This window comes from Aspergillus japonicus, assembly GCF_003184785.1.
Source record: "Aspergillus japonicus CBS 114.51 unplaced genomic scaffold BO86scaffold_40, whole genome shotgun sequence".
Taxonomy (NCBI): domain Eukaryota; kingdom Fungi; phylum Ascomycota; class Eurotiomycetes; order Eurotiales; family Aspergillaceae; genus Aspergillus; species Aspergillus japonicus.
This window is the reverse complement of record NW_020291677.1, coordinates 1-14974: the sequence shown is the minus strand read 5'-3', so window position 1 is coordinate 14974 and position 14974 is coordinate 1. Positions and strand designations below refer to the sequence as shown.

Genomic DNA, 14974 nt, shown 5'->3' with positions numbered 1-14974 from the left:
GGCTTCACTCCTGTTCCGGGCGTCGCCCATCGACCCAGCCCTCCGACCTCCGTCGCCGTCCAACCCCCAGTCCCACGAACCCGCTTACAATCCAGGCTCGTCCTCCGGGGAGAGTCAGTTGGATTCGCGTCAATCCACAACAGATACTGTGACTGGAGCCTCGTCCGCATCCTCGCAGTACTCGGGTGCCATTCCGGAACTCAGCTCGCTGGACAAATTCACCCACAGTCCCGGCAGTAGCAGCAGTAACGGTAGCGCGTTCCCAAGCTCGCTCGGTCCCTCTTTGCCTGGGCTGTCGGCTCTGGCATCGGTCGCATCGGCGCCCACTTCCAATCTGCGGTATGTATTCTTGCAGCCTTTCCTCGCCAGGTGGAGTTCATGAAGATATCGGGTTGTGGGACAAGTCCGTGGCGGCTGTTTGATAACTACGGGTGGAAGCCATGGACTTGATCGCGTGGTAAGCACGGTCTTTACTGACGAATCTTACGTGTTTAGAGCGTCGAGTAGCAATGCCAATCACGGAATGGCCAATATGACCTACGCGACATCATCCCCAGCGGCCACCACTGGTGGACAAGGCAACAACCCTGTAAGTAATAAGATGGAAAGACGGAGTCTGGGGGCTTATCGCGACGAGGGGGAGGAAAGTCCTTATCTACGCACTACTACTCGAGTGGTGCTGAGGAATTTTTTCCCCTTTTGACCTTTTGAGCCGGAATCCCCTCGTTTCTTTTTCGCACCCAATCTTTGGTGTTATCAGCAGCCGCTGGGGTCTTGGCGCCGCACCACCAATGCCTTATCGCTCCAACCCATCAAATCTCTCCCGATCTTATCAACCCAGCGCTCTTCCTCACTCCATCCACTATCAGCGCCGTCTCCTCATCTTCCCCATCCTCTGCCTTCCTCTACCGCCCCGTTTGCTGCTGAAAAGACCATGGCGACCACATTGGCTGATCAAAAACGTCCTCAATTACAGCCCGTGTGCCAGAATTGCGGCACCTCCACCACCCCCCTCTGGCGCCGTGACGAACTCGGCTCCGTGCTCTGCAACGCCTGTGGTCTATTCTTGAAACTACATGGGAGGCCTCGTCCGATAAGCCTCAAGACCGATGTGATCAAAAGTCGCAACCGCGTCAAGACCGCCGGTCAGGGTACCAAGCGCAAGGTGAGTCCTCGACTCGAAAATTTTTCTTATCCGTGACGTCTCTTCCCAGGACCCGGTTGCTAACCCTTGATGTCTTATCTTCCTCCACAGTCGGGCGGTACTATCGATACCAATGGCCTCTCTGCCTCCCGATCTGAAGCAGGGACTCCGCCTCTGGGATCGCATGGCAATCGTCGCGCGTCGCGCAAGACGTCTCCTGGCCACTCCGACCGTTCCAACTCGCCGGTGCCGCGCACGGAAACGCCTGGTCTCCCTCAGGTGCAACAACAACACCCCCAATCGCTGCACAACTCCAATATCGCACCGCAACACATGTTTGACAGTGTGACCATTGGGGATCATGGCATGAATCCGCCAAATTCAATGCCTTCAGTGCAGCTGCGCCAGCCTTCCCCGACCTCGACCTCCGCGGCGGGCGACCGTCACCCCGAGTCTCCCCAGACTTATGAAGGTCTCTTGGCGGCGAATACATCCTTGAAGACGCGCGTGAGCGAATTGGAGTTCATCAACGAACTCTTCCGCGGTCGCGTCGCGGAGCTCGAACGAAGTGATGCGACGGCTCGCCGGTCCGAAATGATCGTTCGCGACTCGGAAGTCCGGCTGCGACGGTCTCTGGAGGAGGCCCAGCGACGCGAGGACGATCTCAAACAGCGGGTTGCCGACCTTGAGCGGCAGCTCGCTGACAAAAGTAATCCCAACAACAGCACGAACAGCGACAGTCCGGGTGAACCGCTAGCCAAGAGAATGCGACTGTCAGACGTGGTCGAACAACCAGCCGAGTCTCCGACCAAATCGCCCAAGAGCGTCTAACCCAGGAATGAAGGCTCAGTATGTTGGACGGAAGCGTCCGCGTTGTCGATCCCAACGCGTATTCGCGCGTTGCTGAGATCTCTGATCTGATCTTCCTTGGTCTTTTTGATACCCTTTACGAGTCTTGTCATTGGCTGGTTGTATATCGGATTAACTAATTGTACCCTTCTCCTTGGATCGAATCTTTATATTTATTCTCTTTCTACCACACTCCACACACAGTCTCTCTCTTTCTGCTTTTATTCTTAATTCCGATATGGGACGGGGAAAGATCGGTTGGTCGGCAATCATCAGCACATCGCACGCGGTATGGAATTTGCCAGGCAAACCACAAAACCGGACAAGCAAGAGAAACGTTTGCCACGATACAAAAAAAGGAGAATGGATTGACCCTGTAAATTGACCCGGGGAATCTTTCTCGATGTTCAGTACTTCGATGTTTATCTTATATTCCCTGCAATCACAATGTGCTTTTCCCATTCGACCTTATGACATGTTAATCATACGACTGTTTACTATTGATGAGACAATCTAGTTCGAGTGTCTCCGCGTATACAGTCCTTCCTCGACGCTAGTAATCAAGACACGTCTTTGCGGCCGGACGTACACTCTGTTTGCTCACTGGACAGGTACCAGCAGCTCCGGTCATTCCTACCTCCGGTTCAATGGTCACGCATCTTATCCTGTACGAGCCTGATCATCTACGTCCCTTGCACGTTCTGAGAGGCATATGGCTCGTATCCCTACCAATCAGTAAAGACCCGTTTTCGTCATACCTTCTACCGTCCAGCGGTATACAGGCTGATATCATGCAGTCTTGGCCTCGATGTTCTCATCTAACCAGGACAGGATCATATGAATGCGACGATCAAGCACCAGGATTGTGCTTCGGCTGCAGAGGTCTTCCGTGGGATCTGTGTGCCAATGAAATGCACCGATGGTGTCTTTTCTTGAATATGATATAACGGTCATATCTGTCCCCCTTACCCCAATGCTTGTCTTTGTCTCTTCTTTCTACCGATTCAAAAGCTCCAAACAGGACAGCGACCTGAACAACATGGAACTCAGCATGATAGGAACAATCCTGCTCGACCTCTCCCTCGTCGGACTCGTCTACGCCGCCGCGCTCATCTTCTACCGGCTCTATCTCAGCCCATGGGCACGCTTCCCTGGCCCGCGTCTCGCAGCAGCCACCGGGCTCTACGAAGTGTACTATCAACTCATCAAGGGCGGCATCTTCACCTGGCAGATCAACCGCCTGCACGACCAATACGGGCCGATCATCCGCATCAAGCCGGACGAGCTGCACATCCGGGACCCGGACTACTACGCGACGCTGTACTCGGGCCCGGGCACGCACCGCAACAAGGAGGCCGGCTTCAGCTTCATCGCCTTCCCGCAGTCCATTTTCTCCACCGAGGACCACGCGCTGCACCGCGACCGGCGCCGGGTGCTGGGCCAGTTCTTCAAGAAGAACGCGATCCTGCGGCTCGAGCCGGCGATCCGCGCCAACATCGTGCTGCTGGAGAAGCACTTCACCTCGCTGGTCGACACGCAGGGGTGTCTGGAGCTGCACACGGCGTTCCAGTGCTTCACCTCGGACACGCTCTCGCAGTACTGCTTCGGCCGCCAGCAGGGCTTCCACTACCTCGAGCAGCCGGAGCTGTCCCCCACCTGGAAGCTGCGCATCAACTGGATGTTCGAGTTCTGTCGCGTGAACCGCCATCTGCCGTTCCTGGTCGTGTTGGCGCGGCGCTGGCCCGCCATGGCCCAGCGGTTTTGTCCACCGTTCGCGTATATCCTGGGCATGGAGCAGGTGAGTCTTCTCGGGGCGGAGCACGAACCCCAGTGATTAACCAAGATCTCCAACCGCCAGGACGTGAGAAGCTTCGTGCGCCACGCAATCCACCAACACAAGACCCAAACATCCACCGTCTCTGCCTCAAAAACCGACACCACCGCCCCCAACAACCCAACCCCACCAATCTACCCCAGCATCCTCGCCGACCCCTCCGTACCCCCCAGCGAAAAGGACTCGCCCCGTCTCGAAGACGACGCCATCTTCCTCATGATGGCCGGCACGGACGCCCCCTCCCAAGCCCTGGCCATCACCATGTTCCACATCCTGCACAACGCAGAAGTTCACCAACGACTCAAAGCCGAGCTCCTCGCCAACATCCCAGACACGCGCTGCATACCCGCACTGGAGAGCCTGGAACAACTGCCCTTCCTTGTAAACCGCTCCCTCCCCTTCCTTCCCCCAGATTCCCATCCACCCTCCCACAACACCAAAACTAACACAAAAGTAACTACAGAGTGCAACAATAAAAGAAGGCCTCCGCCTCTCCTCCATCGTCACGACGCGCCTGCCGCGCATCGCCCCGCACGAGACGCTGCGCTATCAGCACTGGGAGATCCCGGCTGGTGTACATTCCCCTTCTAATCCCCTTCCCCATCCCCTTCAAAACACCCACCCCTCCCTCCCCAATACAATGCTGATAGACACAAAAGACACCAGTAAGCATGTCCACCTACTTCATCCTCCGCGACCCGACCATCTTCCCGGACCCAACCTCCTTCCGCCCGGACCGGTGGCTGCTCGCGCCGGACGAGTCGCTGCGGCTCCAGCGGTACCTGGTGCCCGCGTCCAAGGGCACGTTGGGGTGTTTAGGGCAGAAGTACGCTCGCCCCCCCCCCCCCACCCAACCTTTCTTTTCTTGGTTCTCGCGGTGCTTCGGTACCCAGTACCCCCCCCTTCCAGCAAAATCCCGGTCCTAGACAGCCGACAACCCCCCCAGCTTGCGGCGCACGTTTCGTCTGGATGATACACTAATGGGTCTGTGTCTGTGTGGTGTGATGTGTAGCATGAACTCCGCCTGGATGCACCTCGTCCTGGCCACGCTGTTCCGGCTCTACGAGCTCGCGCTCCACGACACCACCGCCGCGAACGTGGAGATGACCCGCGATAATTTTATCGGGCAGACGGCGCTGGGGGCGAATAATGTGCGGGTGAGGGTTTTGGGGGTGGGCAATTGATTTTGTTCCAAGGGGGGGAAGGAGTGGAAGGAACTGGGGCGTAAAGGGGGTTATGGATGGTCAGGTAGTGAGTTTGTTGAGGTGGGTTGGGGTATGTTTGGTTGTGGCTTTTGGTTAGTGGTGAATGGGTTTTTCTTTCGGTTGATGTGGAGGAGATTGAGGAGTTGTTTTTCGGTTTCGTTGGTTGTTTGGGGGGGCTGGGTAGGGAATCAGATATTTACTGGTGGAGGTAAATGTGCTGGTTTTCGAGATAGTGGTATTTGCTATGTTGGGTTACAAAGGTGGAAGCAAGAGCAGCTGGATCCAGGAGATATCAGGTAGAGAGGCTAGGTGGATGCAAACCGCTATCACTATGCGTATCATCCGCCTATATGCGGAGGGTGGACTAATCGATGCCTACTTGGATATTCATCGTGCCGGAAACAGCTACTTGTAAATCATTGGATATGCTTAGCTGTCTATAACAAATCATTCGAAAGAGAAATCTAGTCTAGATTGAACAAATCTATAGTCAACACCACATCATAAAGATTCCACGAACCTTGTCACTAATCATACTATACTATGGACTTCTCGTGACTTCTCGTATAGAAATGACCCCAGGTATTATATACGCGCAAAGTGAAGAAATGACCGCTCATGCAGGTTGAACCTTGTCAGTTGTGCGCGTAGCCTTGTCTAAAGGCTAGCTGGCACGGTGGGTGGTACTTGTATCACCGAAACGCATCACTAAGCCAGTCGGTCATGCTCGAGCTTCTTCCGCATCGCGCCGTGGATGCGCTTCTCGCGCAGGATCGTCCACAGACACACCACCAGTCCGGCCAGGCCGGAGAAGAACGTAGTGTAGTAAGCTGCCTGGTAGCAGGCCAGCCCATCCGGGCATTCCCGGTCGCCGTCCGGGCCCACCACGGAGTGATGGTCGTAGGTGTGCCCGTAGAGCAGGTTGAACACGTTGCCGCTGAACACGGGGGCAATGGTCATGACGCCCCAGTTCTGCGAGAGGCCGTTGATGCCGAAGTTGTGCGCCACCAGGGAGGGGAACACGCCGAAGAGGAACCCGTACGCGATGCCCGTGAAGCCCGACACGATGGCCAGTTGGTGGGGGTTCGAGATCGACGACCCGGCGAGCTGGGTGATGGTGAAAACTAAAGCGGACATGAACAGGCACCAGAAGCGGGACATGTTCAACTTCTTGACCAGAAGATCGGAGCCGATCCCTGCAGGTTACACAGAGGCGTTGAGCGGATGAGCCAAGGCGGGGCGTGGGCTGTCAGCACTTACCACTCAAGAGACGACCGGTGAAGTTGCCAAAAGACAAGATCGAGACATGCATGACCTGTCGTTGCTGGATGAACTTCGAGCTTGCGCTGTCATCATAGTATTTCCAAAGTGCCTTGGCCTGCGCAGGTTAGCATCCCACCGGACCGGACCGGACGAAAGGAAGGTCTTACGCTGTTTCCGATGTTACTGGTGTACAGTTAGCCTTCATGCACAGTCAACGGGGGCATCATTGTACTAACTTGATCGTCATCAGGCCAATGCCCGACAGCAGCGCCATAGTCAGGAAGAGCTGCCAGAACTCGACCCTCGATAGCATTGCCAAGCCTCTGACGTCTGGATGAGGTGAGTCGGGGGCAACATCAGACATGGCATCCTCTTCAAGCTCCTCCCCTTCATGCTCAGGCAGGGATTCGTGGGACGTTCTGAATGGGACTTTGGGTACCAGGGAAGAGGTCTCGTTAACATCGGGGTTGTGGCTGAGGGCAGTAGGGTTCGACGCGTTCGATTGCGACCTGGTATGGACCGGGGGTTGGGAGTCAGAGATAGTATATCTTTGCGTACCTGCTTCATCAGAATCGTCATGGCCGGATCGCAGCTCGTTGGACCTCGCTTTGCGCAGCCGACGTGATTCCACTCCGGGCGATCGGTCTCGGCCGAGAGATATGTACGCGTCTACGGGTGGGAGGATTCGAAGAAACGGGATCGAGATCAGGTTCAGAATACAAGTCCCCAGCGCCAACAAGAGGAGAAAGCGACCAGTGTCATCCTTGAAGAGAACGCTCGATATCGTCGACCAGAAGAAGGCGCTTAAGCCGAAGGCCGCCAACGGAAACGCAGTCGCCGTTCCACGGTGCTCGGGGAAATTCGACGCCGCTGCAATCGTGGGGTTTTAGCCCATGGTCAAAAATGTACAGCCAACATGAACTCACAAGTCTTGATAGATGCTGAGAATGCGGAGGCACTGCCGAAGCCGGTCAAGAAACTGAAGAAAGCCAAGAAAAGGGTGCTGAGAGAGCCTGGCCCGCCCTCATGTGCTGCGCTCATCGACTGGAATTAGCAGGAGATCTTCTGCACCACAGGTCACACCAGCGCCTACCCAGATAGATGGGATAATAGCCTAAGCCGAGGGTGATGGCTCCCAAGAAGGTCGTTAAACGAGGGCCCCGAGCATCAGTCAACAGTCCCAACGGGATGCCTGACGCATACATGCCCAGATTTCCCGCAGCACCCTGGAATTTGTGAATCTCACGATGGACCTAGTTGGAAGAGCAGCAGGCAGCTTGCTTACAATGAAGTTGCTTTTCGTTGCGGAGATTTTCATCTGTTCCGCGAACTGAGGCGCCCATGCGGAGTATGCATACTGGGTCTGATTAGCACTCGCGCGCACAATGTATCAGATGGTGGATGGACACCTACATTCGTCCCACAGGCGAGCGCAACGACGGTTGCTGCTATCACGGAGATGAATCGCTTCGTTTGATGCGATGAGGGCGCCATTTTGCAGTCTTTGGGTGCCGTTTGCGCCAGGTAAGCCAGGTAGCGGGCTTCACATGCAAAGAAAAGGTGGGGAAGGAGGTCGCACGAAAGCGAGTGTCTATTTGTAGCCTCGACTCGGAGTGTTCCACGGATGGTGCAGGAGAGAAACGTTATCACGTCACGATAACCGAACAGAAGGCCGAACGCAAGGAGACGGACGGGACGAGTGGTAGCTTAGTGGGAGTCAGATAGGTCACCCAGGACGGGACTCTGGGAGTATATGACAGCGCCAATCGAAGTAAACGAATGTAAACAGTGTAATCAATTGGAGAAAAAGGAAAGAAAGAAAGCTGGACAACGAGTGCAAGCGAGTAGAGAAAAGATAAGATACGGGAAAAAAAAAGAACGAACAAGTAATGAGCGACAGCAGAGGGAGGGGAGGATTTTCCTTCGCTCTAAGTGTCTTCTGGCTTCTGGGAGGGGGACTCGTAATCGGGTGGATTGGAAGATCGCGCCGCCCTCGGCCTCGACTCCGCACTTACGCTGCACTGGCACTGGCGCTCACTCAGACTGGCAGTTCGGACTTCTTGTCAGGGCCAGTCGCTTATCGCCGATAAGGCCCAAAATGGGGGCCTGACCGTTCGCGGGCAATTTCCCCGATGCCGGCGGTGAGTCTCACATGACGAAGGCGGCGGCGACAACAACCAAACCGCTAACATTAGTTGGTTACTTGCTGCCTGCCTGGCTTGGTCTGCAGTCCCTGCCACAAACGACTTACACTTCTTGTTCACCACTTGCAGTACTGCGACTGTTCAACGCTATTGATATCAAATCACTCCTCGAGAAGACATAGAGGCATTGAAGGTCCATCATGGGTGCCCTTCTGTCTCTGCCTTTGCTGGCAATCCCGAGCGCCAGCACGGTACGTAATCCCATCCTCAACGCCCGTCTCCCGACTAATTGCGACTCAGCTCATCACCCTTGCGACTTCCTGCTGCGGCGCTGCGACCTGTTCTGCAGTATGTAGCGCATGTGGCAAGTTCCAGAATAGGTGAGACCTATGGCTGATGCTTATCGGAGAACGCGGATCGAAGACTGACACCGCGCAGCATGGCGACGAGAATTGCCTACGCTTTCATCCTCCTGTTCAACTCAATCGTATCCTGGATCATGCTCACGCCCTGGGCGCTCAAGAAACTCCAGCACATGACTTTGGACTATATGGAAATCCGGTGTGATGGCAAGGAATGTCACGGATGGGTCGCGGTGCATCGCATCAACTTCGGTCTTGGCCTGTTTCATTTGATCCTCGCCCTCGCCCTGCTCGGGGTGAGGTCCTCCAAGGATGGCCGTGCCGTCCTGCAGAATGGGTTCTGGGGTCCGAAGATCATCCTGTGGCTCGCCCTCGTGGTCACGTCCTTCTTCATCCCGGAATCGTTCTTCTTCGTCTATGGCCACTACATCGCCTTCTTCTGCGCCATGCTTTTCCTGCTCCTCGGGCTGATCCTCCTCGTGGACCTGGCCCACTCTTGGGCCGAAATCTGCCTGCAGAAGATCGAGGACCAGGACTCCCGGACTTGGCGCGGTCTGCTCATTGGCTCGACCGTGGGCATGTACCTGGCATCGCTCGTCATGACGATCCTGATGTATGTCTTCTTCGCCCACAGCGGATGCTCCATGAACCAGGCTGCGATTACGGTAAGCGACTTGCACTGTGCACACCTTATGGTCTTGTTCCTCTTGCTGACTTCGCACTCCAGATCAACCTCGTCATCTTCCTGATCATCTCGATCATCTCGGTGCAGCCCATCGTGCAGGAGTCCAACCCCCGCGCGGGACTGGCCCAGGCCGCGATGGTGACGGTCTACTGCACGTACCTGACCATGTCAGCTGTGTCCATGGAACCGGACGACCGGCACTGCAACCCGTTGATTCGGGCGCGGGGCACCCGCACCGCGAGCATTGTGCTGGGCGCGATCGTCACGATGGCCACGATCGCATACACCACGACGCGGGCGGCCACTCAGGGGATCGCGCTGGGGTCCAAGGGCGGGAATAGCTACTCGCAGCTGCAGTCGGATGACAACGAGCACGGCCTCGTGACCCAGCAGCCCAGCAGCCGGCGGGAGATGCGGGCCGAGGTGCTCCGTGCGGCAGTGGCCAGCGGCAGCCTGCCCGCCAGCGCCCTCGACGAGAGCGACGACGAGTCCGACGAGTACGACACCAAGGACGACGAGAAGGGCTCGACGCAGTACAACTACTCCCTGTTCCACATCATCTTCTTCCTGGCGACCACCTGGGTGGCCACGCTGCTCACGCAGAACCTGGACCCCGAGGCGGCCGACGACTTTGCGCCCGTGGGCCGGACTTACTGGGCCAGCTGGGTGAAGATCATCAGCGCCTGGGTGTGTTACGCGATCTACCTGTGGACTTTGATTGCCCCGGTGGTTCTGCCCGACCGCTTCGATACCTATTAAGGAGAGTGTATGTAGTATAGCCGCGTATTCTTTGGCGTTGAGCGTTGCTTAGCGATTTTGCCGTTCGTTGTTCTGTGTTTGTTGTATATATTTGTGGCACGAGTATGCATGATTTCAACAGTGGGTCGTATTATGCTCAGTACATTTGCCTTGTACGTAGGCGCGCGTAGCTCATACACACAACATACTGCAGTGTACTGTGTAGATAGCGGGGGCGGCCTGATTAGTTATCGGGGTCGCGTAAAGTGGGTGACCGTGACCGTGACCGCCGGACGCGCAACCACCGCGTGGAGTACTGCTCCGTCCAGTTTCCCCAGAAGCCTCCAAAACAGTACAGTCATGGCATGAACATGGCGACCATCAAGGCCATCGAGGCCCGCTCAGTGCGTTTCCCTCCCCCTTCCAACAACAGCAAATCTCTAACCACCACCCAAAAAAAAAAATAGGTCCACCAAATCCAATCCGGCCAAGTCATCACCGACCTCTGCTCCGTCGCGAAGGAGCTGGTCGAAAACAGCCTCGATGCCGGCGCCACCTCCATCGGTGCGGCCCCTACCCCTACTATCCGTTGACTTTAGACACGTTAGACGCTGCAGCAAGGTACTATACTGACCAAATGTTTTTTCCGGGTGTAGAGGTGCGCTTCAAAAACCACGGGCTCGATCTCATCGAGGTCCAAGATAACGGCAGCGGGATCGCGCCGGAGAACTATGAGAGTTTGGGTGGGGACCCCCTGAACCCCAACCCCTAACCCTGTTGACTTGCATCATGCTACGTTTTGGAACTGGGGAGATTCACCAAAGTTGGATGGATGGAATTGCTAAAGTGGACGCTGACGCTGACGCAGCGCTCAAACACCACACGTCCAAGCTATCGACCTTCACCGACCTGAACACGCTGCACACCTTCGGCTTCCGCGGCGAGGCGCTCTCGTCGCTGTGCGCGCTGTCCAGCTTCCACGTCGTGACGGCCCAGGCGCACCAGGCGCCCAAGGCGACGCGGCTGGACTTCGCGCCGTCCGGCCGGCTCCAGAAAACGCAGCTCGTGGCGGGACCGAAGGGCACGACCGCGGCGGTGGCACAGATCTTCCGGGGCCTGCCGGTGCGGCGGCGCGAGCTGGAGAAGAACCTCAAGCGCGAGTACGGGAAGGTCGTGAGCCTGCTGCATGCGTACGCGTGCATCAGCACCGGGGTGCGGTTCAGCGTGCGCAACAACACCACGACCACCGGGAAAAGCGGTGCCGCGCAGCGGAATGTGGTGGTGTTTAGCACGAATGGGAACGCCACGACCAAGGCCAACCTGGCGAACGTGTACGGGGCGAAGACGCTGGCGGCGCTGATTCCGCTGGAGCTGCGGCTGGAGTTCGCGGGCGGCATCGCGGTGCGCGGCCATGTCTCCCGGCCCGTCGTCGGGGAGGGGCGCCAGACGCCCGATCGCCAGATGTTCTTTGTCAATGCGCGGCCCTGTGCGCTGCCGCAGATCGCCAAGGCGTTTAATGAGGTCTATCGCTCGTTTAATGTCGCGCAGTCGCCGTTTGTGTTCGCCGACTTGGAGATGGATACGGCGGCGTATGATGTGAATGTGTCGCCGGATAAGCGGACGATCTTGCTGCATGATGCGGGTCTGTTGATTGAGGAGTTGAAGAGGGCGCTGGTGGAGTTGTTTGAGAGGGCCGAGCAGACGGTGCCGCAGGCGCAGGTGGTGGCCGCGGGGAGGCAGTCGCGGTTGCAGGGTCTGGGTTCTGGTCGGGCGGTTGCGGATGATGCTGGGATGGGCGAGGAGGAGGAGGTGGAGGAGGAGGAGGACGGGGACAAGCCACAGATCAAGACGAAGGGTGTAGTACAAACCAACGCTCAGGATCGGATGAAGAGCTTCTTGAGTGGACTTGGGGCTGGAGGGACTCGTGAAGAGCCCGCTGACGATGCCTCGAACGAAACACAAGAAGCTGTGTCTGCGGAACCACAGTCTCAGCCTGACGTGTCGGAAGAGGCAGAAGAAGACAACGAGCTCTTTGTGCGGCAGAGCAGCACGCCACCAATGTCTCGCGAGACGGCTGGTGGCTCTACACAAGACTCTCAAGCGATCGCTCCGTCAAGTCCTCCGATTCCCTCAACACAGGACTCAGAGATCCCGGAAGAAACGCCGAGTATCGTGCAGAACGCCTTCGATCGCATGCGGCCCAGACGCATGCCGGCCGAGATCGCCACGATCACCATTGGTGACCGGACCGTCACCTCCGTGATAGGAAGTGGTGTCCCGAAGAAGAGATTCAGTGACTCCACCGGGCCAAGCGGCTCTACCAGGAAGAGGCGGATACACACGCCGGCCCGGCCGAGTATTTTTGGCAAGCACATGCGCGACTTCGCCGCTCCGGGGTCTCAGCTGGCGCAGGACGAGAGTGAGGGGGATGAGGAGATTGAGGATGAGTACTCTGATGAAGTCGAAGAACAAGACGAGGTGGATGAGGATGCCGAAGTAGACGAGATGGAGGAAGATGATGCAGAGCAGATGGAAGAGACCGGCTCTGAAGCTTCTGCGCACTCCGGTCATGAAAGTGAACACCCTGACGCCGCTGCCGATGAGGCAACCGATGAGAACGAAACTATCACACAACCCGCGCAAGAACATATGACCGAGGAAGAGAAGAAGCAACATGAAGAGGCCGAAGTGCAGCGGCTGATCCAACAGGCGGAGGACAAGGCCGCCCTCCCGCACAACAGCGAGAAGCGGGCCATCAAAATGAACAAGGGCGCCGCGCACCGCGACTCCACGGTCCAGCTTGTGACCACTGTCGACGGCTCCCTACCCAAGATCCAGTCCCGATTCAGCCAACTCCAGACCTGCCTTCGTCGCGCGGAAGCCGACACTACTCAGAACCCAGCCGAGGTGGCGGGAACCCAGGCGACCGCGGAAGAGCGACTGTCGCTGACGGTCAGCAAGGACGATTTCGCGCGGATGCGGATCATCGGCCAGTTCAACCTGGGGTTCATTCTGGCGACGCGACCCGGCGCCGGCGCCTACAAGGATGAACTGTTCATCATCGACCAGCACGCCTCGGACGAGAAGTACAACTTCGAGCGGCTGCAGGCGGAGACAGTGGTGCAGAACCAGCGGCTGGTGCGGCCCAAGCAACTGGACCTGACGGCGGTCGAGGAGGAGGTGGTGATCGAGAACCAGGCGGCGCTGGAGAAGAACGGGTTCGTGGTGGAGGTGGACGACAGCGGGGACGAGCCGATCGGCCGCCGCTGCCGGCTGGTGTCGCTGCCGCTGAGCAAGGAGGTGGTCTTCGGGGAGCGCGACCTGGAGGAGCTGATCGTGCTGCTGTCGGAGATGCCCGCGACGAGCGGGAGCGAGGAAGTGCCCCGCCCGACCAAGGTGCGGAAGATGTTCGCCATGCGGGCGTGTCGGTCGAGCATCATGATCGGGAAGAACCTGACGACGCGGCAGATGCAGCGGGTGGTGCGCAACATGGGCACGATCGACAAGCCGTGGAACTGTCCGCATGGGCGGCCTACGATGCGACATCTGATGAGTCTGGGGGAGTGGGATGAATGGGATGAATGGGGGGCGGGGGAGGACGAGGGGCGAGATCGGTTGGATCTCTGGCGGGAGTATTTTGAGGAGATGGAGGAGGAGGAAGCTGAGGATTAACTTGGACAGATGTCTATGCCTTCGGATTGGAATAGGTATACCGCTCAGGATTCACCATGTATATACTCTGGTCACTCCCAACAACTTCAATCGCACATATCCACCCACCCACCCGCCCACAATCTACTCCTCAAACCCAATCGAATGCGCAATCTCCCGCATCTGCTCCAGATTCTGCTGCAAGGCCTCCACCTTCGCCTGAAACCGTCGATAACAATCCTCGCCCAACGGCACGCGCAACAGTCCATCCTTCCCCCGGCCCAACCCCGTCCCATCCACGACCTCGACGATCCGCTGCGCCGCCTTGCCCGGATCGGAGCCCCCCGTAGCCTCCCCGGTCCGATTCCCCCGGAACCTGGTGAGAACCGCCTCCACCGGCGTCCCCTGATACTCCGGATTCAAGCCCGCGGCCGGCTCCACAAACGCCGCCCAGAACCCGGTCCGCAGCGTACCGGGCTCGACCAGCAGCACGCGGACCCCCAAGGGGGCGAGTTCCTTGGCCAGGCTCTCGGACATTCCTGCGCAGCAAAACACATTAGCCCATGCCCATCATCCAGCCCCACTTCACCCCAATCCCGCCGGATACGATACCCACCTTCCATCGCAAATTTACTCCCCGCATACACCGCACAAGCCGGCAACCCATCCAGCCCGGCACTACTGGAGATATTGACGACGGTGCCGGAGCGCCGCGCCCGCATGCCCGGCAGCACCGCCTGCAGCACGCGGATCGCCCCGAACACGTTCGTGTCGAACTGCGCGTGCACCTCGGCGAGCGTCATGTCCTCGATGCTGCCGAGCAGGGAGTAGCCGGCGTTGTTGATGAGGACGTCGACGGGCGGGTGTGCGGCGAGGGCGGTCTGCAGGGTGGACGTGGTGGATGGGGCGGTGATGTCCAGGGCCAGCCAGGTGAGGTTGGGGTGGGTGGTGAGGGTGGCTTGCGCGGGATTGCGCGCGGTGGCGAGCACGGTGTGTCCTGCGCGGAGGGCGGCGTCGGCCAGGGCTGCGCCGAGGCCGCTGGATGCGCCGGTTATGAGGTAGGTTGGCATTTTGGTTTGGGGGGTTTAACTGGGGGGCT

At 57.8% G+C, this 14974-nt stretch overlaps 5 protein-coding genes across 5 annotated transcripts; 3 read left to right on the top strand and 2 right to left on the bottom strand.

Moving 5' to 3' along the window:
* Positions 1–523: 523 nt before the first annotated feature.
* Positions 524–2050, top strand: BO86DRAFT_435162 (putative GATA transcription factor (AreB); the record flags this gene model as incomplete). Its single annotated transcript, XM_025675941.1, has 3 exons — positions 524–676; positions 713–1165; positions 1256–2050. 3 exons carry the CDS (start codon positions 524–526, stop codon positions 1973–1975), a joined length of 1326 nt encoding a protein of 441 aa, XP_025525776.1. The 3' UTR covers positions 1976–2050.
* A 672-nt stretch (positions 2051–2722) lies between these two features.
* On the top strand, positions 2723–5179 carry BO86DRAFT_142854 (cytochrome P450). Its single transcript, XM_025666220.1, has 6 exons — positions 2723–3791; positions 3852–4208; positions 4291–4401; positions 4487–4653; positions 4840–4984; positions 5080–5179. Exons 1-6 carry the CDS (start codon positions 2913–2915, stop codon positions 5080–5082), a joined length of 1662 nt encoding a protein of 553 aa, XP_025525775.1. The 5' UTR covers positions 2723–2912; the 3' UTR covers positions 5083–5179.
* Positions 5180–5501: 322 nt separating this feature from the next.
* Positions 5502–8245, bottom strand: BO86DRAFT_390655 (putative MFS transporter). The gene is made up of 8 exons (XM_025672443.1): positions 7709–8245; positions 7581–7652; positions 7389–7521; positions 7222–7326; positions 6532–7165; positions 6463–6478; positions 6293–6410; positions 5502–6228 (listed from the first exon to the last, which is right to left on the bottom strand). The coding sequence occupies exons 1-8, from the start codon at positions 7787–7789 to the stop codon at positions 5741–5743; spliced, it is 1647 nt and encodes a 548-aa protein (XP_025525774.1). The 5' UTR covers positions 7790–8245; the 3' UTR covers positions 5502–5740.
* A 255-nt stretch (positions 8246–8500) lies between these two features.
* On the top strand, positions 8501–13896 carry BO86DRAFT_449381 (Serinc-domain-containing protein; the record flags this gene model as incomplete). The annotated part of the gene is made up of 7 exons (XM_025676705.1): positions 8501–8690; positions 8740–8819; positions 8878–9466; positions 9529–10173; positions 10692–10788; positions 10881–10967; positions 11093–13896. Exons 1-7 carry the CDS (start codon positions 8640–8642, stop codon positions 13894–13896), a joined length of 4353 nt encoding a protein of 1450 aa, XP_025525773.1. The 5' UTR covers positions 8501–8639.
* Positions 13897–14012: 116 nt separating this feature from the next.
* BO86DRAFT_390653 (SDR family oxidoreductase) lies at positions 14013–14974 on the bottom strand. The gene is made up of 2 exons (XM_025672442.1): positions 14492–14974; positions 14013–14414 (listed from the first exon to the last, which is right to left on the bottom strand). Exons 1-2 carry the CDS (start codon positions 14943–14945, stop codon positions 14020–14022), a joined length of 849 nt encoding a protein of 282 aa, XP_025525772.1. The 5' UTR covers positions 14946–14974; the 3' UTR covers positions 14013–14019.